At 64.3% G+C, this 22,622-nt stretch overlaps 1 protein-coding gene across 1 annotated transcript in view; it reads left to right on the forward strand.

Moving 5' to 3' along the window:
* Positions 1-22,622, forward strand: part of LOC140387050 (integrin alpha-E-like) — a 434,586-nt gene that overhangs the window by 181,464 nt on the left and 230,500 nt on the right. Inside the window, exon 11 of the mRNA XM_072470061.1 lies at positions 1,441-1,591. Coding sequence (XP_072326162.1) covers positions 1,441-1,591 — 151 coding nt within the window. The remainder of the gene's footprint in view (positions 1-1,440; positions 1,592-22,622) is intronic.

Below are 22,622 nucleotides of genomic sequence, written 5' to 3' on the forward strand. Positions count from 1 at the left end.
CCATAATATGTATGAAATAAATGCGTTTGAGGCCTTTGCCACAACTCCCTTGGTTTTGGTATGGAGTATGCGCATCTCTAATCTGTGGCCAAAATAGTCAAGAACCAATGGCAAACCCTCCCTCTGAAATCAAAGAGATCCATTTCTAGCCTTTGCCAATGTCTGCACAGAAATGTTGATGGTAGTAATGATTCTGTACGTTTTTGACTGTTGATGGCACATCAAAATAGGTTCTTCGTAAGGTTTTCAAAATTCCAGGCCACCATAAGACTGTTGCGCCTGTGCTTTGCATTTTATTATCCCTAATTGACCACTGTGGAGTTTTTGGAGAATTTTCTCGCAATGCTCAGAATTATTTATCTGTCATTGAAGGCTAGAAAGTAATCAACGACTGTCAGATGTTTCTGCTACTCATGATAGAGGCTTAACACATGATTGTCTGGTATTCTGGTCAGCATTCTTGGCAGCATGTCCTGACCTGACTGCTTTCTGCATCCATTAGTTTACTTTCTCAGGTTGGTGGAATATTCGTTATTGTGAAAGAATATGCTTCTATCTCAGAGATGATCACAAGTCTTTTCTTGTAGCCTGGTCAACTGTAGCACTCGACAGACTGTCTGCAGTTATTTGATATTTTTCCAGGCATGTACTCTGTTGTAGAGTCGCGGTGCATGAGTCTGAGCCAGGAATGTGTATTCTTTGCGACATCTTTACAATTTCTTTGGAGTTCAGGAGAATTATGTAAGGTTTATGGTCCATCTGAATCCTGAACTGTAAGCCCATTAGATAATCGGAAGTTGTTTCACAGGCCTATTTCGCTGCTAGTGCTCCTTTTTCAATTGTTGGGTAACATTTTTATATCTCTGTCAGTGATCAAGAGGCATAATGAACAAGTTTATCATAGAATCATATCATAGAATCTCTATAGTGCAGAAGGAGGCCATTCAGCCCATCGGGTCGGCACCGGCCCTTGAAGAGAGCACCCTACTTAAGCCCAGGCCTCCACCCTATCCCCATAACCCAGTAATCCTACCTAACCTAAGGGCCAATTTAGCATGGCCAATTCAGCTAACCTGCACATCTTTGGACTGTAGGAGGAAGCTGGAGCACCCGGAGGAAATCCACATAAACACTGGGAGAAAGTGCAAACACCACACAGTCACCGAGGCCGGAATTGAAGCTGAGTCCTTGGAGGTGTGAGGCAGCAGTGCTAACCACTGTGACACCGTGTCGCCCTTTCCTGCCATCGTGGGTGACTTGGTAAAGCCTGCATTGTGGTCCAGCCAGTTCTCTCTCTGTTTCACAGCAAGTTCACAAAATGTCTCTTGGGATCTTTATTCTACTATGTAGTTAAGTGACAGGTCAAGCAATGAGACAGATCATGTGGACAGGATCATTAGAATTCCAGCAGAATGAACCTCTCATTGTATTTCCATTAAGGTTGGATCAGAATTTACTAAAAAGACAACAGCAGATGAGTTGAAACTAATTGCTTCTGATCCAGATGAAAAACACGTGTTCCAGGTGGATAACTATGCTGCTTTAGATGGACTCCTGGCAAGTCTAGAGAAAAATATTGTTGGAATTGAAGGTAAATTGATCTATTACAGTTTATTATCTTAAGCTCAATGATTACACTGATAAAATTGCGGTACCTAGTTGACAACAATATAAAGAGGACTATTCACATATGAAGGTGTACATGATTATGAGGGGCATGGACAGAGTGGCTAGGGAGCAGTTTAGTTGGAGGCCTTAGTTAGCAGCCTTTAGTTGGGGGGTCAGTCATGAGGAGACACAAGGTCAATGTGAGGGGCAGGAGGATGTGAGGAAAAGCTTTTTTACCCAGAGGGTGGTGACAGTCTGGAACGCACCACCAGGGATGGTGATTTTTTAAATAGAATTTACAGTGCAGAAGGAGGCCATTCGACCCATCGAGTCTGCACCGGCTCTTGGAAAGAGCACCCTACCCAAGCCCACACCTCCACCCTATCCCCATAACCCAGTAACCCCACCCAACACTAAGGGAAATTTTGGACACTAAGGGCAATTTAGCATGGTCAATCCACCTAACCTGCACATCTTTGGACTGTGATAGAGGCAGGTTGCCTCACATCCTTTAAAAAGTATCTGGATGAGCACATGGCATGTCTTAACATTCGAGGCTATGGGCAAGGTGCTGGTAAATGTGATTAAGTAGGTGGGTCAGGTGTTTTTCACGTGTTGGTGAAGACGTGATTGGCGGAAGAGCCTCTTCTGCACTGTGTGATTCTGTGGAACATCAATTAAGGCTGGGTATTTTAAAAACCATTCTCTCAGATTACTGTCACATTTGCCGTCCCGTGTCGTACCAATTTTCCCATTAGGCTTCCCTACCTAATGATTTTGACATAGTTTTTGCATTCAAATGTGCTCAAAATAATCAGCAATCATTTGACATCAAATGTTCTCATTTGGAATTCGTTTTTTATGAAGTCAGCAGTGTTTTGCCATCTTTGACATCAAATGCAATCAAAGGCAAAAGATGCTCAAAGGAATCGAGTGTGCTCAAAGATATCAAATACACTTGGAGCAATCAAACGTGCTAAAAGGTGGCAAATGCTCTCAGCAGCCAGCAGTGAAAAATATAAGGAAATGAATTAGTTAAATAATAACTATATAATAAATAAATAATAATAATAATGGGGCAGCACGGTAGCATTGTGGATAGCACAATTGCTTCACAGCTCCAGGGTCCCAGGTTCGATTCCGGTTTGGGTCACTGTCTGTGCGGAGTCTGCACATCCTCCCCGTGTGTGCGTGGGTTTCCTCCGGGTGCTCCGATTTCCTCCCACAGTCCAAAGATGTGCAGGTTAGGTGGATTGGCCATGATAAATTGCCCCTTAGTGTCCAAAATTGCCCTTAGTGTTAGGTGGGGTTGCTGGGTTATGGGGATAGGGTGGAGGTGTTGACCTTGGGTAGGGTGCTCTTTCCAAGAGCCGGTGCAGACTCGATGGGCCGAATGGCCTCCTTCAGCACTGTAAATTCTATGAATATCTGTATTTATTTTGTTTTTCATTTAGCCCAAAAATATCTTTCCCCTTTCCATACTTGAGAGCACCATTAGATTTCCATCAGTTCTTAATTAAATTTATTCATTCATTAATTGCCACCCTGGAGCAAAAACATGCAGCATGAAAGTCTTGGCATCCATATTACCTCCATACCAACACCCATCAACCCCTCCTCCATCTCGCCACTCAGTGTTCCCTGTCGGTTCACTTTCATACATCCAACCTGGTATTGGTGACCCACGACTCTCAACATCAACCATCACCCCACTGCCACCTCAAACCCCCGCTCAACTCAACTTCCTGAACCCATCACCCCACCGCCACCTCAAACCCCCGCTCAACTCAACTTCCTGAACCCATCACCCCACCGCCACCTCAAACCCCCGCTCCAACTCAACTTCCTGAACCCATCACCCCACCGCCACCTCAAACCCCCGCTCAACTCAACTTCCTGAACCCATCACCCCACCGCCACCTCACCCCCCCGCTCAACTCAACTTCCTGAACCCATCACCCCACCGCCACCTCAAACCCCCGCTCAACTCAACTTCCTGAACCCATCACCCCACCGCCACCTCAAACCCCCGCTCAACTCAACTTCCTGAACCCATCACCCCACCGCCACCTCAAACCCCCGCTCAACTCAACTTCCTGAACCCATCACCCCACCGCCACCTCAAACCCCCGCTCCAACTCAACTTCCTGAACCCATCACCCCACCGCCACCTCAAACCCCCGCTCAACTCAACTTCCTGAACCCATCACCCCACCGCCACCTCAAACCCCCGCTCAACTCAACTTCCTGAACCCATCACCCCACCGCCACCTCAAACCCCCGCTCCAACTCAACTTCCTGAACCCATCACCCCACCGCCACCTCAAACCCCCGCTCAACTCAACTTCCTGAACCCATCACCCCACCGCCACCTCAAACACCCGCTCAACTCAACTTCCTGAACCCATCACCCCACCGCCACCTCACCCCCCCGCTCAACTCAACTTCCTGAACCCATCACCCCACCGCCACCTCAAACCCCCGCTCAACTCAACTTCCTGAACCCAATCCCAATATTTAATTTCACTTCTTTCGCCATCACTGGTCCACAATAGCTGGAAAACAGGAGTAGACCCCACCTCACCGTCCCTTTTGGGTTTGTCCAGCCCTGTATTCTGAGCTCTCTGGTAGGTGGGGATAGAGGGCGAGGGGAGGAGAGAGACAGTGGAGAGAGACATGGAGGAATAGCAGTGGGAGAGAAACGAGGGTGAGAGAATGGGCAGTGAGAGGGGAGAAATCAGTTTTAATATGTTTGAAGTTGTAGAAATTCAGAAAGAGGAGAACAAACGTTGTGATTGTTTTTGGTGCCAGAATGCTTGAGGTAAGTAACTTTGCTAATTGCAAATGCTTGAGTGGCATGTTGATGACAATGATTTTAGTTTGGCTACCTGCAATGTTAAATTATTGCCTTTGAGTGTAATTGGTGCCAAATAGAGCGACCGAGTTTTTACAGCACAGAAAGAGGCCCTAGGACTGGCCATCAAAAACCCATCTACTCTCATCCCATTGTCCAGCACTCGGCCCGTAACCTTGTGTGCTATGGCATTTCAAATGCTCATCTAAATACTTTTAAACACTGTGAGGGTTCCCACTTCTACCATCCTTTCAAGCAGTGAGTTACATCCCCTCAAAACGTTCTGCCCCCTACCTTAAATCCTTGGCCCCCTCCGTTAAGAGATAACATTCCTTCCTATCCACCCTATCTATGCTCACAATTTTATGCACCTCAATCAGGTCTCCCTTCAGTCTTCTCTGCTCCAAGGAAAACAACCTGAGCCTATTTAGTCTCTCTGAAACGCTCCAGCCAAAGCATCATCTTGGTGAATCTCCTCTGCATGCTGTCCAGTGCAATCACTTCCTTCCTGTAGTGTGGTGACCAGAACTGCACACAGTACTCCAGCTGTGGCCTAACCAGTATTTCATAGAGCTCCAGCATAACCTCCCTGCTCTTATATTCTATGCCTTGGCTAATAAAGACTAGTATCCATATGTCTTAACCACCTAACCTACCCATCCTGCTGTCTTCAGGCATCTATAGACATGCACACCAAGTACCCTCTGATCTCTGTAGTTCCTTCGAGTCCTACCATTCATTGTATAGTCCCTTGCCTTCTTAGGCCTTCCAAAGTGCATTATCTCACACTTTTCAGGGTTGAATTCGCCACTGTTCTGCCCATCTGTCCAGCCCGTCTATATCGTTCTGTAGTGTAAGGCTTTCCTCCTCACTATTCACCACTGCACCAATTTTTATGCGATCAGCGAACTTACTGATCATGCTTTCTACATTCACATTCTCATCATTAATGTACACTACAAACAGCAAGGGGCTCATTGTAGATCCCTGAAGAATACCACTGGACACAGACTTCCAGACACAAAAACAACCTTTCCTGTACTGATCCCTTGGCTCCTGCAGAAAGGTCGGGCAGACGAATGTATGAATTTGGACAGGAGTAGACAATCGGATCGCTCGAGCCTGCTCCATCATTTGATAAGATTTTGATGATCTGATTGTGTCCTCGACCTGCCTGTCTACCAGCCTTAAAAATATTGACTGGCTCCAGCCTCTGCAACTCTCTGGGAAGTGAATTCCACAGCTTAACTACCATCTCAGAGACAAAAAATCTTGAAATCTCTGTGTTCAATGGGAAACCCAAGGGCGGGATTCTCTGTCGGCCAAGGTCGGAATTGCGAAACGCGATTGGGCAGAGAATCGGTTTTGATGCAGAAATCGTGGTGAACCCGGCGTCCGCCACAAATCGCAATTCTCCATCGCCTCGACAGCGGCGTCAATACATTCCACTCCACACGCACAGTAAACACCGTTTGCATATCATTAGTGGGCCTGACCCAGTATTCTCCGGGGCCTCCGCGATTCTCCGCCTCCACCGGGGGAATTCCCTATGGCGAGGTTCACTTGTACCTTTAAAAATCGAGGAACAGGCGCCGCGGCTGATAAGAGAGATAGAGGAGGTAGGATACAGAGAGGCACGACCGTGGGCTGCCAGTCTGACACTGGCAGGGCTGGCTGGGGTATGGGAGGTTCCTCTGCCAGGGCCGCGGGAGGGTGATGGGGGTACGGGTCGTGGGGCCAGGGTGACATCTCACAGCACTGGGGGCAGTGCACAGGCATGGACCACCATTGCCGCAGCCCACAAGGCAGCCACCTTGCTGCGCGTCCTGCTGACCCCCCCACCTTGGCCCCTGGTTCTGCAGAGTGACACTGGCCATATGGATGCCACCACCCACCAGCCCCACCCTCTGCAATACGCCCCCCTCTACCGGCCACCACCCGCCGGCAGGGCATCACATGGCTAGCCCCTACAGAGGCCGGATGGTGGCCGCGGGTGGACTGTTGGCATGGGCAGCTCCAGCCGACAGTACCCCTGACAGCAGGGATGGGTGCCTGGGCCAGAGGCCCCCACGGTGCCAGGCACCAATGGGGCCAGGGGTGCGAGGATCGGTGGGTAAAATACAGGGGCAGAGTCTGCAGTTCTACCTGGGGTCACCATGTAGCCTGTTGGACCTGGTTGGGCACGGGGGTACGGACCATGCTAACATGTCGGCTTTCACCTGCTGCAGACAATGGATCTTGTAATTCAACCAGCAATGATAGTCTTCCTCTGAGTCACCGCAGCCCTGGGGAATGCACTACAGCTGTACGAGCTGGAGCTGCTCGAGGAGGAGGAGGAAGTTGCAGCAGGGGAGCCTGCCCCAGAGGAACAGGAGGCAGCTGGCGAGGATGGTAAGCCGGCCACCCAATAGGCTGAGGAGGAGGTGCAAAGGAGGTGCCACATGAGGCCTCTGGTGTACTGGCAGCGCCTATCATTCGAGGACCTGCAGACCAGGCATGCCATTGAAGACTGAGCAGGGCAATAGTGCAACATACCTGCCAGATCATGGCGCACCAGACACCGCAGGGGTATGGGGGAGGACACCCACTCAAGGTGACTGTCGCTTTGAACTACTACGCAGCGGGGTGGTTGCAGGCGGCGAGTGGAGACCTGTCCAGGTTCGCACACAGCGCATCCGCACCATCACGGCGGCTCTATATGCCCAGTTGGCACAATACATCCATTTCAATGTGGACCGAGCCCACCAGGATGCCCCCTAAGATGCCCCGGGCCCAGGGGGTAATCGATGGGATTCATGTTGCCCTATGGGCACCTGCAGATGATAGGCCAATCTTCACAAACCGAAAGTGGTTCCACTCGATGAACGTGCAGCTGGTGTGTGACCATCAGATGAACATCATACACGTCTGCGCCCGACACACGGGCAGTGTGCATGCCTCCTTATCCTGGCACACACAATGCTTCTTCGCCTCATCGAGGTGCACCCTAAGCTGAGGGGGTTGGCTCCTGGGCCAGAGGGGTTATCTGCTGCGGTCAAGGCTAATGACACCGATCCGGAGGCCTACAGACCGAAGCGGAGACCCGTTACAATGATGCCCATGCAGTGACCAGGAGCGTGATCGAGCGGTGCTTCACCATCCTGAAAATGCAGTTTAGATGCCTGGACCGCTCTGAAGGGCTCTCCAGTATGGCACTGGAAGGGTCGCCCACATTGTGGTGGCCTGCTGTGCCCTCCACAACATCGCGCAGCAGAGCGGCGACGTGCTGGAGGAGGAGGATGAACGCCAGTCATCGTCTGACGAGGAGGACGAAGAGGTAGGCGAGGATGGGCAGGACATGGGCCCGGGTGGGCCCGGGTGGCCGCACGCCAGGGCAGCGCGTATGGAACACTCTGATTGCCTCCAGGTTCACTGACTAGTGGGGATATTGGCTAGGATCAGGATCACCGCATCTCATCCCCCACATCACCCCGCTTTGTACCCTAGCCCCCATCATCAACTGTGCCCTGCACACATGCAAAATTAATTGGTGTCTGCTTTTCTGGCCTTACAGGCCCTAACACTACATCTAGGTGGTTCCCCAGATAGTCCATCAGGAGTGGAGGCAGCCTGCTGTGATCCCCGCCCTGTGAACTGGGACTCCTTGTGGGGCAAGCGAGCCTGAGTGGGCCCGGCTGCTGCTCGTTTGATCCAGGTGGCATGGTGCCACTCTGTTCTGATCGCTGCCCATGTTATGCGCCAGGGACAGGAGGGGGGGAGTCCGGGATGTTGTGGTGTTCTGGCACCACCCCTGTGGGAGTCACCGTCAGGGGCCCATCGCCTCCTCCTTCCTCGGGGTGTCCAGTGGTGCCCAGGATACTCCAGGGAATAGGGGTGCGAGCAGAGCTATCCCCTGAGGCTCCCCGCCACTTGCACCACGTCGGCCAGCGCCTTGGCAATGCTGCCGATGCTCTCAGCCATGTCCTGCTGTGTCTGGGCCACGCTCAGGAGCACCATTACAAAGTCCAGGTGGCTCTGACACATGGCTCCCTGTGAGAGGACATCCCTGTCCTGGATCTCAGCTACCGCCTGCACAGAGTGCCTCAGACCTTGGACATGCTGATCCTTGGCCGAAACATTCGCCCCCAAGGTCTCCATCGCTGACGCCACCCATGTGGTGTTGGCCTGGGTGGCACGCACGGTCGGCAGCACCTCCTGCTCCTGCACGTGGATGGACTCTTCCAACTGCACCTGCAGCAACTGGATGCTCACCGACAACCCCTCATGTAGTCCCTGGCTCTGTGACTGCACCTCCATCATTGATGGGACTGTCCATTCCAGACGTCCGAAACCCACCTGGATGGCAGCTAGTCCCTGGGGTCGGCCCGCCCTCCGACCGTCCGCCCCTCGGGAGTTCCTACCTCCACCTGCTGTACTGGATCAGCTGTGTGTTGTGCACCAGATAGTGTCCCAGGAGCCTCTTCGCTAAAGTGCCCGACCAGGGTGAGTGTCTCTGGGATGGTGGAGGGTGTTGGAGACACTGACGGGAAGTCAGTGTCATCCTCGGACACGAGCTCGGGGTGTCCTGGGTCTCGGGTCGATGGCTCTCGCCTCGTCGCTGCTCAGCACCCGTGGTCCTGGCTGTGGCTGGGATCGGGGGTTACCAGATAGGCCCACCCCATTACCGCAGCTCCTGCAAGACACAAGACAAAACGCAGGATTAAACCGCAGGCCGGGAGTGGGGATGGTGGTGGTGGTAGTGGAGCAGGGGGGTGTGGGTGTGTGTGGGGTGGGTGTGAGGGTGGTGTGAGGGTGGGGGTGGTGTTAGGGGGTGGTGACACATGATCCCGAACCGCGACTCAGCGGGGTCTCACTTGCTCACCCGATGCTGACCCACACCCTGGAAACTGCCCTTTCCTAGGGCCTGACAACCAGATCCAGGGCCACCTGCTGTGTCGCAGTGAGGGGCTGCAGATCCGGCAGACTCCTCCAACCTTCTCCCGCTCACGGCGGTTTTTGGCGGCCTTCTCCTGGGGGGTGGGGGTTGGTGTGGTGGAAACAGTAAATACACAGTGTTAGACACGCCAAGACATGCAGCCCAAGGGGTGGGTAGCTGGTGGCCTAAGTAGCCAGGGCACCCGGCCATGGTGGCCGGTATGGGTGCTGGCATGTGGTGCAGAGTGGGGGTCCGACTGCTCTCTGGGTGGGGAGGGGGTTATGGGTGTATGGTATGGGGGTTGGTGCCAGGGGCACAGTGCCGTCTACTCACCCTGGCAGCCCTGAGGAGGTAATGCAGTTTCTTACGGCACTGCTCACCGGTCTGGACGGTGTTGCTCCCGGCGCTGACCGCCTCTGCCACCTGCACCCAGGCACGGCGAACAGCGGCAGCTTGCAGCCCCCTTCCCGGGCCGGGGTACAGGGTCTCGAGCTTGGAATCCATAAAACAGGGCCACCCTCCTAGCTGCCAGCTTGTTGGCTGGGATAGTGTGGGTGGGGAGTGCAGTGTGTGCGGGGGGGGGGGGGCGTGCAGTGTGTGCGGGGAGTGCAGTGTGTGCGGGGGGGGAGTGCAGTGTGTGCGGGGGGAGTGCAGTGTGTGCGGGGGCGGGGGAGTGCAGTGTGGGGGTGGGGATGCAGTGTGTGCGGGGTGGAGTGCAGTGTGTGCTGGGGGAGGGCAGTGTGTGCGGGGGGGGGAAGTGCAGTGTGTGGGGGGGGGAGTGCAGTGTGTGGGGGGGAGTGCAGTGTGTGCGGGGGGGGAGTGCAGTGTGTGCGGGGGGGGAGTGCAGTGTGTGCGGGAGGGGAGTGCAGTGTGTGCGGGGGGGGAGTGCAGTGTGTGCGGGGGGGGAGTGCAGTGTGTGCGGGTTGGGAGTGCAGTGTGTGCGGGGGGGGGGGAGTGCAGTGTGTGCGGGGGGGGAGTGCAGTGTGTGCGGGGGGGGAGTGCAGTGTGTGCGGGGGGGGGAGTGCAGTGTGTGCGGGGGGGGAGTGCAGTGTGTGCGGGGGGGGGGAGTGCAGTGTGTGCGGGGGGGGGAGTGCAGTGTGTGCGGGGGGGGGAGTGCAGTGTGTGCGGGGGGGGAGCGCAGTGTGTGCGGGTTGGGAGTGCAGTGTGTGCGGGGGGGGGAGTGCAGTGTGTGCGGGGGGGGGGGAGTGCAGTGTGTGCGGGGGGGGAGTGCAGTGTGTGCGGGGGGGGAGTGCAGTGCGGGGGGGGGGGGAGTGCAGTGTGTGCGGGGGGGGGGAGTGCAGTGTGTGCGGGGGGGGGAGTGCAGTGTGGGGGGGGGGAGTGCAGTGTGTGCGGGGGGGGGAGTGCAGTGTGTGCGGGTTGGGAGTGCAGTGTGTGCGGGGGGCGGAGTGCAGTGTGTGCGGGGGGGGGAGTGCAGTGTGTGCGGGGGAGTGCAGTGTGTGCGGGGGGGGAGTGCAGTTTGTGCGGGGGGGAGTGCAGTGTGTGCGGGGGGGGGAGTGCAGTGTGTGCGGGGGGGGGAGTGCAGTGTGTGCGGGGGGCGGAGTGCAGTGTGTGCGGGGGGGGAGTGCAGTGTGTGCGGGGGAGTGCAGTGTGTGCGGGGGGGGGAGTGCAGTTTGTGCGGGGGGAGTGCAGTGTGTGCGGGGGGGGGAGTGCAGTGTGTGCGGGGGGGGGAGTGCAGTGTGTGCGGGGGGGGACTGCAGTGTGTGCGGGGGGGGGAGTGCAGTGTGTGCGGGGGGGGGAGTGCAGTGTGTGCGGGGGGGGAGTGCAGTGTGTGCGGGGGGGGAGTGCAGTGTGTGCGGGGGGGGAGTGCAGTGTGTGCGGGGGGGGAGTGCAGTGTGTGCGGGGGGGAGTGCAGTGTGTGCGGGGGGGAGTGCAGTGTGTGCGGGGGGGGGGGGAGTGCAGTGTGTGCGGGAGGGGAGCGCAGTGTGTGCGGGGGGGGGAGTGCAGTGTGTGCGGGGGGGGGAGTGCAGTGTGGGGGGGGAGTGCAGTGTGTGCGGGGGGGGGAGTGCAGTGTGTGCGGGGGGGGAGTGCAATGTGTGCGGGGGGGGGAGTGCAGTGTGTGCGGGGGGGGAGTGCAGTGTGTGCGGGGGGGGGAGTGCAGTGGGGGGGGAGCGCAGTGTGTGCGGGGGGGGGGAGTGCAGTGTGTGCGGGGGGGGAGTGCAGTGTGTGCGGGGGGGGAGTGCAGTGTGTGCGGGGGGGGGAGTGCAGTGTGTGCGGGGGGGGAGTGCAGTGTGGGGGGGGGGAGTGCAGTGTGTGCGGGGGGGGAGCGCAGTGTGTGCGGGGGCGAGTGCAGTGTGTGCGGGGGGGGGAGTGCAGTGTGTGCGGGGGGGGGAGTGCAGTGTGTGCGGAGGGTGGGAGTGCAGTGTGTGCGGGGGGGGGAGTGCAGTGTGTGCGGGGGGGGAGTGCAGTGTGTGCGGGGGGGGAGTGCAGTGTGTGCGGGGGGGGAGTGCAGTGTGTGCGGGGGGGAGCGCAGTGTGTGCGGGGGGGGAGCGCAGTGTGTGCGGGGGGGGGGAGTGCAGTGTGTGCAGGGGGGGGGAGTGCAGTGTGTGCGGGGGGGAGTGCTGTGTGTGCGGGGGGGGAGTGCAGTGTGTGCGGGGGGGGAGCGCAGTGTGTGCGGGGGGGAGTGCAGTGTGTGCGGGGGGGGAGCGCAGTGTGTGCGGGGGGGAGTGCAGTGTGTGCGGGGGGGGAGCGCAGTGTGTGCGGGGGGGGAGCGCAGTCTGTGCGGGGGGGGAGTGCAGTGTGTGCGGGGGGGGAGTGCAGTGTGTGCGGGGGGGGAGTGCAGTGTGTGCGGGGGGGGGAGTGCAGTGTGTGCGGGGGGGGGAGTGCAGTGTGTGCGGGGGGGGGAGTGCAGTGTGTGCGGTGGGGGAGTGCAGTGTGTGCGGGGGGGCAGTGCAGTGTGTGCGGGGGGAGTGCAGTGTGTGCGGGGGGGGAGCGCAGTGTGTGCGGGGGGGGGAGCGCAGTGTGTGCGGGGGGGGAGTGCAGTGTGTGCGGGGGGGGAGTGCAGTGTGGGGGGGGGAGTGCAGCGTGTGCGGGGGGGGGAGTGCAGTGTGTGCGGGGGGGAGTGCAGTGTGTGCGGGGGGGGTGTGCAGTGTGTGCGGGGGGGGGAGTGCAGTGTGTGCGGGGGGGGGAGTGCAGTGTGTGCGGGGGGGGAGTGCAGTGTGTGCGGGGGGGGAGTGCAGTGTGTGCGGGGGGGGGAGTGCAGTGTGTGCGGGGGGGAGTGCAGTGTGGGGGGGGGGGAGCGCAGTGTGTGCGGGGGGGGGGAGTGCAGTGTGTGCGGGGGGGGGGGAGTGCAGTGTGTGCGGGGGGGAGTGCAGTGTGTGCGGGGGGGGAGTGCAGTGTGTGCGGGGGGGGAGTGCAGTGTGTGCGGGGGGGGGGAGTGCAGTGTGTGCGGGGGGGGAGTGCAGTGTGGGGGGGGGGAGTGCAGTGTGTGCGGGGGGGGAGTGCAGTGTGTGCGGGAGTGCAGTGTGTGCGGGGGGGGGAGTGCAGTGTGTGCGGGGGGGGAGTGCAGTGTGTGCGGGGGGGGGAGTGCAGTGCGGGGGGGGGGGGAGTGCAGTGTGTGCGGGGGGGGAGTGCAGTGTGTGCGGGGGGGGAGTGCAGTGCGGGGGGGGAGTGCAGTGTGTGCGGGGGGGGAGTGCAGTGTGTGCGGGGGGGGAGTGCAGTGTGGGGGGGGGGAGTGCAGTGTGTGCGGGGGGGGGGAGTGCAGTGTGTGCGGGGGGGGGAGTGCAGTGCGGGGGGGGGGAGTGCAGTGTGTGCGGGGGGGAGTGCAGTGTGTGCGGGGGGGGGAGTGCAGTGTGTGCAGGGGGGGGGAGTGCAGTGTGTGCGGGGGGGGAGTGCTGTGTGTGCGGGGGGGGAGTGCAGTGTGTGCGGGGGGGAGCGCAGTGTGTGCGGGGGGGGAGTGCAGTGTGTGCGGGGGTGGGAGCGCAGTGTGTGCGGGGGGGGAGTGCAGTGTGTGCGGGGGGGGGAGTGCAGTGTGTGCAGGGGGGGGAGTGCAGTGTGTGCGGGGGGGGAGTGCAGTGTGTGCGGGGGGGGGGAGTGCAGTGTGTGCGGGGGGGGAGCGCAGTGTGTGCGGGGGGGGAGCGCAGTGTGTGCGGGGGGGAGTGCAGTGTGTGCGGGGGGGGGGAGTGCAGTGTGTGCGGGGGGGGGAGTGCAGTGTATGCGGGGGGGGAGTGCAGTGTGTGCGGGGGGGGGGGAGTGCAGTGTGTGCGGGGGGGGAGTGCAGTGTGTGCGGGGGGGAGCGCAGTGTGTGCGGGGGGGGGAGTGCAGTGTGTGCGGGGGGGGGAGTGCAGTGTGTGCGGGGGGGGGAGTGCAGCGTGTGCGGGGGGGGGAGTGCAGCGTGTGCGGGGGGGGAGCGCAGTGTGTGCGGGGGGGGAGCGCAGTGTGTGCGGGGGGGGGAGTGCAGTGTGTGCGGGGGGGGAGTGCAGTGTGTGCGGGGGGGGGAGTGCAGCGTGTGCGGGGGGGGAGTGCAGCGTGTGCGGGGGGGAGTGCAGTGTGTGCGGGGGGGAGTGCAGTGTGTGCGGGGGGGGGAGTGCAGTGTGTGCGGGGGGGGGAGTGCAGTGTGTGCGGGGGGGAGTGCAGTGTGTGCGGGGGGGAGTGCAGTGTGTGCAGTGTGTGCGGGGGGGGGAGTGCAGTGTGGGGGGGGGGAGTGCAGTGTGTGCGGGGGGGGGGAGTGCAGTGTGTGCGGGGGGGGAGCGCAGTGTGTGCGGGGGGGGGAGTGCAGTGTGTGCGGGGGGGGGGAGTGCAGTGTGTGCGGGGGGGGGAGTGCAGTGTGTGCGGGGGGGGAGTGCAGTGTGTGCGGGGGGGGGGGAGTGCAGTGTGTGCGGGGGGGGAGTGTAGTGTGTGCGGGGGGGGAGTGCAGTGTGTGCGGGGGGGGAGTGCAGTGTGTGCGGGGGGGGGGAGTGCAGTGTGTGCGGGGGGGGAGTGCAGTGTGTGCGGGGGGGGGGAGTGCAGTGTGTGCGGGGGGGAGTGCAGTGTGTGCGGGGGGGGAGTGCAGCGTGTGCGGGGGGGGGAGTGCAGTGTGTGCGGGGGGGGAGTGCAGTGTGTGCGGGGGGGGAGCGCAGTGTGTGCGGGGGGGGAGTGCAGTGTGTGCGGGGGGGGAGTGCAGTGTGTGCGGGGGGGGAGTGCAGTGGGGGGGGGAGTGCAGTGTGTGCGGGGGGGGGAGTGCAGTGTGTGCGGGGGGGGGAGTGCAGTGTGTGCGGGGGGGGGAGTGCAGCGTGTGCGGGGGGGAGTGCAGCGTGCGCGGGGGGGGAGTGCAGTGTGTGCGGGGGGGAGTGCAGTGTGTGCGGGGGGGGGAGTGCAGTGTGTGCGGGGGGGGGGGAGTGCAGTGTGTGCGGGGGGGAGTGCAGTGTGTGCGGGGGGGGAGTGGCAGTGTGTGCAGTGTGTGCGGGGGGGGGAGTGCAGTGTGGGGGGGGGGAGTGCAGTGTGTGCGGGGGGGGGGAGTGCAGTGTGTGCGGAGGGGGAGCGCAGTGTGTGCGGGGGGGGGAGTGCAGTGTGTGCGGGGGGGGGAGTGCAGTGTGTGCGGGGGGGGGAGTGCAGTGTGTGCGGGGGGGGAGTGCAGTGTGTGCGGGGGGGGAGTGTAGTGTGTGCGGGGGGGAGTGCAGTGTGTGCGGGGGGGGAGTGCAGTGTGTGCGGGGGGGGGAGTGCAGTGTGTGCGGGGGGGGAGTGCAGTGTGTGCGGGGGGGGGGAGTGCAGTGTGTGCGGGGGGGGAGTGCAGTGTGTGCGGGGGGGGAGTGCAGTGTGTGCGGGGGGGGGAGTGCAGTGTGGGGGGGGGGAGTGCAGTGTGTGCGGGGGGGGGAGTGCAGTGTGTGCGGGGGGGGAGTGCAGTGTGTGCGGGAGTGCAGTGTGTGCGGGGGGAGTGCAGTGTGTGCGGGGGGGGAAGTGCAGTGTGTGCGGGGGGGGGAGTGCAGTGTGTGCGGGGGGGGAGTGCAGTGCGGGGGGGGGGAGTGCAGTGTGTGCGGGGGGGGGAGTGCAGTGTGTGCGGGGGGAGGAGTGCAGTGTGTGCGGGGGGGGAGTGCAGTGTGTGCGGGGGGGAGTGCAGTGCGGGGGGGGGAGTGCAGTGTGTGCGGGGGGGGAGTGCAGTGTGTGCGGGGGGGGAGTGCAGTGTGTGCGGGGGGAGTGCAGTGCGGGGGGGGGAGTGCAGTGTGTGCGGGGGGGGGAGCGCAGTGTGTGCGGGGGGGAGTGCAGTGCGGGGGGGGGAGTACAGTGTGTGCGGGGGGGGGAGTGCAGTGTGTGCGGGGGTGGAGTGCAGTGTGTGCGGGGGGGAGTGCAGTGTGTGCGGGGGGGGAGTGCAGTGTGTGCGGGGGGGGTGAGTGCAGTGTGTGCGGGGGGGAGTGCAGTGTGCGCGGGGGGGGAGTGCAGTGTGTGCGGGGGGGGGGAGTGCAGTGCGGGGGGGGGAGTGCAGTGTGTGCGGGGGGGGGAGTGCAGTGTGTGCGGGGGGGGAGTGCAGTGTGTGCGGGGGGGGGAGCGCAGTGTGTGCGGTGGGGGAGTGCAGTGCGGGGGGTGCGGGGGGGGAGTGCAGTGTGTGCGGGGGGGGGAGTGCAGTGTGTGCGGGGGGGGGTGAGTGCAGTGTGCGCGGGGGGGAGTGCAGTGTGTGCGGGGGGGGGGAGTGCAGTGTGTGCGGGGGGGGGAGTGCAGTGTGTGCGGGGGGGGGAGTGCAGTGTGTGCGGGGGGGGGAGTGCAGTGTGTGCGGGGGGGAGTGTAGTGTGTGCGGGGGGGAGTGCAGTGTGTGCGGGGGGGGGAGTGCAGTGTGTGCGGGGGGGGAGTGCAGTGTGTGCGGGGGGGGGGGAGTGCAGTGTGTGCGGGGGGGGGAGTGCAGTGTGGGGGGGGGGAGTGCAGTGTGTGCGGGGGGGCGAGTGCAGTGTGTGCGGGGGGGGAGTGCAGTGTGTGCGGGGGGGGGAGTGCAGTGTGTGCGGGGGGGGGGAGTGCCGTGTGTGCGGGGGGGGGGAGTGCAGTGTGTGCGGGGGGGGGAGTGCAGTGCGGGGGGGGGGAGTGCAGTGTGTGCGGTGGGGGAGTGCAGTGTGTGCGGGGGGGGAGTGCAGTGTGTGCGGGGGGGGAGTGCAGTGCGGGGGGGGGAGTGCAGTGTGTGCGGGGGGGGAGTGCAGTGTGTGCGGGGGGGGAGTGCAGTGCGGGGGGGGGGAGTGCAGTGTGTGCGGGGGGGGGAGTGCAGTGTGTGCGGGGGGGGAGTGCAGTGCGGGGGGGGGGAGTGCAGTTTGTGCGGGGGGGGAGTGCAGTGTGTGCGGGGGGGGAGTGCAGTGCGGGGGGGGGGGAGTGCAGTGTGTGCGGGGGGGGGAGTGCAGTGTGTGCGGGGGGGGAGTGCAGTGCGGGGGGGGGAGTGCAGTTTGTGCGGGGGGGGAGTGCAGTGTGTGCGGGGGGGGAGTGCTGTGTGTGCGGGGGGGGGAGTGCAGTGTGTGCGGGGGGGGGAGTGCAGTGTGTGCGGGGGGGGGAGTGCAGTGTGGGGGGGGGAGTGCAGTGTGTGCGGGGGGGGGGAGTGCAGTGTGTGCGGGGGGGGGAGTGCAGTGTGTGCGGGGGGGGGGGAGTGCAGTGTGTGCGGGGGGGAGTGCAGTGTGTGCGGGGGGGAGTGCAGTGGGGGGGGGGAGCGCAGTGTGTGTGGGGGGGGGAGTGCAGTGTGTGCGGGGGGGGAGTGCAGTGTGTGCGGGGGGGGGAGTGCAGTGTGTGCGGGGGGGGGAGTGCAGTGTGTGCGGGGGGGGGAGTGCAGTGTGTGCGGGGGGGGGAGTGCAGTGTGTGCGGGGGGGGGAGTGCAGTGTGTGCGGGGGGGGAGTGCAGTGTGTGCGGGGGGGGGAGTGCAGTGTGTGCGGGGGGGGCAGTGCAGTGTGTGCGGGGGGGGAGTGCAGTGTGTGCGGGGGGGGGAGTGCAGTGTGTGCGGGGGGGGGAGTGCAGTGTGTGCGGGGGGGGGAGTGCAGTGTGTGCGGGGGGGGGGAGCGCAGTGTGTGCGGGGGGGGAGTGCAGTGTGGGGGGGGGGGGAGTGCAGTGTGTGCGGGGGGGGGAGCGCAGTGTGTGCGGGGGGGGAGTGCAGTGTGTGCGGGGGGGGGAGTGCAGTGTGTGCGGGGGGGGGGAGTGCAGTGTGTGCGGGTTGGGGAAGTGCAGTGTGTGCGGGGGGGGGGAGTGCAGTGTGTGCGGGGGGGGGAGTGCACTGTGTGCGGGGGGGGAGTGCAGTGTGTGCGGGGGGGGAGTGCAGTGTGTGCGGGGGGGGGAGTGCAGTGTGTGCGGGGGGGGAGTGCAGTGTGTGCAGGGGGGGAGTGCAGTGTGTGCAGGGGGGGGGAGTGCAGTGTGTGCGGGGGGGGGGAGTGCAGTGTGTGCGGGGGGGGGAGTGCAGTGTGTGCGGGGGGGGAGCGCAGTGTGTGCGGAGGGGGAGTGCAGTGTGTGCGGGGGGGGAGCGCAGTGTGTGCGGGGGGGGAGTGCAGTGTGTGCGGGGGGGGGAGTGCAGTGTGTGCAGGGGGGGGGAGTGCAGTGTGTGTGGGGGGGGGGAGTGCAGTCTGTGCGGGGGGGGAGTGCAGTGTGTGCGGGGGGGGAGTGCAGTGTGTGCGGGGGGGGGGAGTGCAGTGTGTGCGGGGGGGGGGAGTGCAGTGTGTGCAGTGGGGGGGGAGTGCAGTCTGTGCGGGGGGGGGGAGTGCAGTGTGTGCGGGGGGGGGAGTGCAGTGTGTGCGGGGGGGGAGTGCAGTGTGTGCGGGGGGGGAGCGCAGTGTGTGCGGGGGGGGGAGTGCAGTGTGTGCGGGGGGGGGGAGTGCAGTGTGTGCGGGGGGGGGGAGTGCAGTGTGTGCGGGGGGGGGAGTGCAGTGTGTGCGGGGGGGGAGTGCAGTGTGGGGGGGGGAGTGCAGTGTGTGCGGGGGGGAGCGCAGTGTGTGCGGGGGGGGGAGTGCAGTGTGTGCGGGGGGGGGAGTGCAGTGTGTGCGGGGGGGGAGTGCAGAGTGTGCGGGGGGGGAGTGCAGAGTGTGCGGGGGGGGGGGGGAGTGCAGTGTGTGCGGGGGGGGGAGTGCAGTGTGTGCGGGGGGGGAGTGCACTGTGTGCGGGGGGGGAGTGCAGTGTGTGCGGGGGGGGGAGTGCAGTGTGTGCGGGGGGGGAGTGCAGTGTGTGCGGGGGGGAGTGCAGTGTGTGCGGGGGGGGAGTGCAGTGTGTGCGGGGGGGGAGCGCAGTGTGTGCGGGGGGGGGAGTGCAGTGTGTGCGGGGGGGGGAGTGCAGTGTGTGCAGGGGGGGGGAGTGCAGTGTGTGCGGGGGGGGGGAGTGCTGTGTGTGCGGGGGGGGGAGTGCAGTGTGTGCGGGGGGGGAGCGCAGTGTGTGCGGGGGGGGAGCGCAGTGTGTGCGGGGGGGGAGCGCAGTGTGTGCGGGGGGGGGAGTGCAGTGTGTGCGGGGGGGGAGTGCAGTGTGTGCATGGGGGGGGAGTGCAGTGTGTGCGGGGGGGGAGTGCAGTGTGTGCGGGGGGGGAGTGCAGTGTTTGCGGGGGGGGAGCGCAGTGTGTGCGGGGGGGAGTGCAGTGTGTGCGGGGGGGGAGTGCAGTGTGTGCGGGGGGGGGAGTGCAGTGTGTGCGGGGGGGGAGTGCAGTGTGTGCGGGGGGGGGAGTGCAGTGTGTGCGGGGGGGGGAGTGCAGTGTGTGCGGGGGGGGAGTGCAGTGTGTGCGGGGGGGGGAGTGCAGTGTGTGCGGGGGGGGGAGCGCAGTGTGTGCGGGTGGGGGAGTGCAGTGTGTGCGGGGGGGGGAGTGCAGTGTGTGCGGGGGGGGAGTGCAGTGTGGGGGGGGAGTGCAGCGTGTGCGGGGGGGGGGAGTGCAGTGTGTGCGGGGGGGGGGAGTGCAGTGTGTGCGGGGGGGGAGTGCAGTGTGTGCGGGGGGGGAGTGCCGTGTGTGCGGGGGGGGAGTGCAGTGTGTGCGGGGGGGGAGTGCAGTGTGGGGGGGGGAGTGCAGTGTGTGCGGGGGGGGAGTGCAGTGTGTGCGGGGGGGGAGCGCAGTGTGTGCGGGGGGGGGAGTGCAGGTGTGTGCGGGGGGGGAGTGCAGTGTGTGCGGGGGGGGGGAGTGCAGGTGTGCGGGGGGGGGAGTGCAGTGTGTGCGGGGGGGGAGTGTAGTGTGCGCGGGGGGGGAGTGCAGTGTGTGCGGGGGGGAGTGCAGGTGTGCGGGGGGGGGGAGTGCAGGTGTGTGCGGGGGGGGGGGAGTGCAGTGTGGGGGGGGGGAGTGCAGTGTGTGCGGGGGGGGAGTGCAGTGTGTGCGGGGGGGGGGAGTGCAGTGTGTGCGGGAGTGCAGTGTGTGCGGGGGGCGGAGTGCAGTGTGTGCGGGGGGGGGGAGTGCAGTGTGTGCGGGGGGGGGAGTGCAGTGTGTGCGGGGGGGGGGAGTGCAGTGTGTGCGGGGGGGGGAGTGCAGTGCGGGGGGGGGGAGTGCAGTGTGTGCGGGGGGGGAGTGCAGTGTGTGCGGGGGGGGAGTGCAGTGTGTGCGGGGGGGGGAGTGCAGTGTGTGCGGGGGGGGAGTGCAGTGTGTGCGGGGGGGGAGTGCAGTGCGGGGGGGGGTAGTGCAGTGTGTGCGGGGGGGGGAGTGCAGTGTGTGCGGGGGGGGGGAGTGCAGTGCGGGGAGGGGAGTGCAGTGTGTGCGGGGGGGGGAGTGCAGTGTGTGCGGGGGGGGGAGTGCAGTGCGGGGGGGGGAGTGCAGTGTGTGCGGGGGGGGAGTGCAGTGTGTGCGGGGGGGGAGTGCAGTGTGTGCGGGGGGGGGGGAGCGCAGTGTGTGCGGGGGGGGGAGTGCAGTGCGGGGGGGGAGTGCAGTGTGTGCGGGGGGGGAGTGCAGTGTGTGCGGGGGGGAGTGCAGTGTGTGCGGGGGGGGAGTGCAGTGTGTGCGGGGGGGTTGAGTGCAGTGTGCGCGGGGGGGGGAGTGCAGTGTGTGCCGGGGGGGAAGTGCAGTGTGTGCGGGGGGGGGGAGCGCAGTGTGTGCGGGGGGGGGGAGTGCAGTGCGGGGGGGGGAGTGCAGTGTGTGCGGGGGGGGAGTGCAGTGTGTGCGGGGGGGGAGTGCAGTGTGTGCGGGGGGGGGAGCGCAGTGTGTGCGGGGGGGGAGTGCAGTGCGGGGGGGGAGTGCAGTGTGTGCGGGGGGGGAGTGCAGTGTGTGCGGGGAGGGAGTGCAGTGTGTGCGGGGGGGAGTGCAGTGTGTGCGGGGGGGAGTGCAGTGTGTGCGGGGGGGGTGAGTGCAGTGTGCGCGGGGGGGGGAGTGCAGTGTGTGCGGGGGGGGGGAGTGCAGTGTGTGCGGGGGGGAGTGCAGTGTGTGCGGGGGGGGGGAGTGCAGTGTGTGCGGGGGGGGAGTGCAGTGTGTGCGGGGGGGGAGTGCAGTGTGTGCGGGGGGGGAGTGCAGTGTGTGCGGGGGGGGGGAGTGCAGTGTGTGCGGGGGGGGAGTGCAGTGTGTGCGGGGGGGAGTGCAGTGTGTGCGGGGGGGGAGTGCAGTGTGTGCGGGGGGGGTGAGTGCAGTGTGCGCGGGGGGGGGAGTGCAGTGTGTGCGGTAGGGGGGAGTGCAGTGTGTGCGGGGGGGGAGTGCAGTGTGTGCGGGGGGGGAGTGCAGTGTGTGCGGGGGGGGAGTGCAGTGTGTGCGGGGGGGGAGTGCAGTGCGGGGGGGGTAGTGCAGTGTGTGCGGGGGGGGAGTGCAGTGTGTGCGGGGGGGGAGTGCAGTGCGGGGAGGGGAGTGCAGTGTGTGCGGGGGGGGGAGTGCAGTGTGTGCGGGGGGGGGAGTGCAGTGCGGGGGGGGGGAGTGCAGTGTGTGCGGGGGGGGAGTGCAGTGTGTGCGGGGGGGGAGTGCAGTGTGTGCGGGGGGGGGGGGAGCGCAGTGTGTGCGGGGGGGGGAGTGCAGTGCGGGGGGGGAGTGCAGTGTGTGCGGGGGGGGAGTGCAGTGTGTGCGGGGGGGAGTGCAGTGTGTGCGGGGGGGGAGTGCAGTGTGTGCGGGGGGGTTGAGTGCAGTGTGCGCGGGGGGGGGAGTGCAGTGTGTGCCGGGGGGGAAGTGCAGTGTGTGCGGGGGGGGGAGCGCAGTGTGTGCGGGGGGGGGGGAGTGCAGTGCGGGGGGGGGAGTGCAGTGTGTGCGGGGGGGGAGTGCAGTGTGTGCGGGGGGGGAGTGCAGTGTGTGCGGGGGGGGGAGCGCAGTGTGTGCGGGGGGGGGAGTGCAGTGCGGGGGGGGAGTGCAGTGTGTGCGGGGGGGGAGTGCAGTGTGTGCGGGGAGGGAGTGCAGTGTGTGCGGGGGGGAGTGCAGTGTGTGCGGGGGGGGGAGTGCAGTGTGTGCGGGGGGGGTGAGTGCAGTGTGCGCGGGGGGGGGAGTGCAGTGTGTGCGGGGGGGGGGGAGTGCAGTGTGTGCGGGGGGGGAGTGCAGTGTGTGCGGGGGGGGGAGTGCAGTGTGTGCGGGGGGGGGAGTGCAGTGTGTGCGGGGGGGGAGTGCAGTGTGTGCGGGGGGGGAGTGCAGTGTGTGCGGGGGGGGAGTGCAGTGTGTGCGGGGGGGGGAGTGCAGTGTGTGCGGGGGGGGAGTGCAGTGTGTGCGGGGGAGAGTGCAGTGTGTGCGGGGGGGGAGTGCAGTGTGTGCGGGTTGGGAGTGCAGTGTGTGCGGGGGGGGGGGAGTGCAGTGTGTGCGGGGGGGGGAGTGCAGTGTGTGCGGGGGGGGAGTGCAGTGTGTGCGGGGGGGGGAGTGCAGTGTGTGCGGGGGGGGGAGTGCAGTGTGTGCGGGGGGGGGAGTGCAGTGTGTGCGGGGGGGGGAGTGCAGTGTGTGCGGGGGGGAGTGCAGTGTGTGCGGGGGGGAGTGCAGTGTGTGCGGGGGGGGAGTGCAGTGTGTGCGGGGGGGGAGTGCAGTGTGTGCGGGGGGGGAGTGCAGTGTGTGCGGGGGGGGGAGTGCAGTGTGTGCGGGGGGGGAGTGCAGTGTGTGCGGGGGGGGGAGTGCAGTGTGTGCGGGGGGGGGAGTGCAGTGTGTGCGGGGGGGGGGGAGTGCAGTGTGTGCGGGAGGGGGAGCGCAGTGTGTGCGGGGGGGGGAGTGCAGTGTGTGCGGGGGGGGGAGTGCAGTGTGGGGGGGGAGTGCAGTGTGTGCGGGGGGGGGAGTGCAGTGTGTGCGGGGGGGGAGTGCAGTGTGTGCGGGGGGGGGAGTGCAGTGTGTGCGGGGGGGAGTGCAGTGTGTGCGGGGGGGAGTGCAGTGGGGGGGGGAGCGCAGTGTGTGCGGGGGGGGGAGTGCAGTGTGTGCGGGGGGGGAGTGCTGTGTGTGCGGGGGGGGGAGTGCAGTGTGTGCGGGGG

The sequence above is a fragment of the Scyliorhinus torazame genome, chromosome 12, assembly GCF_047496885.1.
Source record: "Scyliorhinus torazame isolate Kashiwa2021f chromosome 12, sScyTor2.1, whole genome shotgun sequence".
Lineage (NCBI taxonomy): Eukaryota > Metazoa > Chordata > Chondrichthyes > Carcharhiniformes > Scyliorhinidae > Scyliorhinus > Scyliorhinus torazame.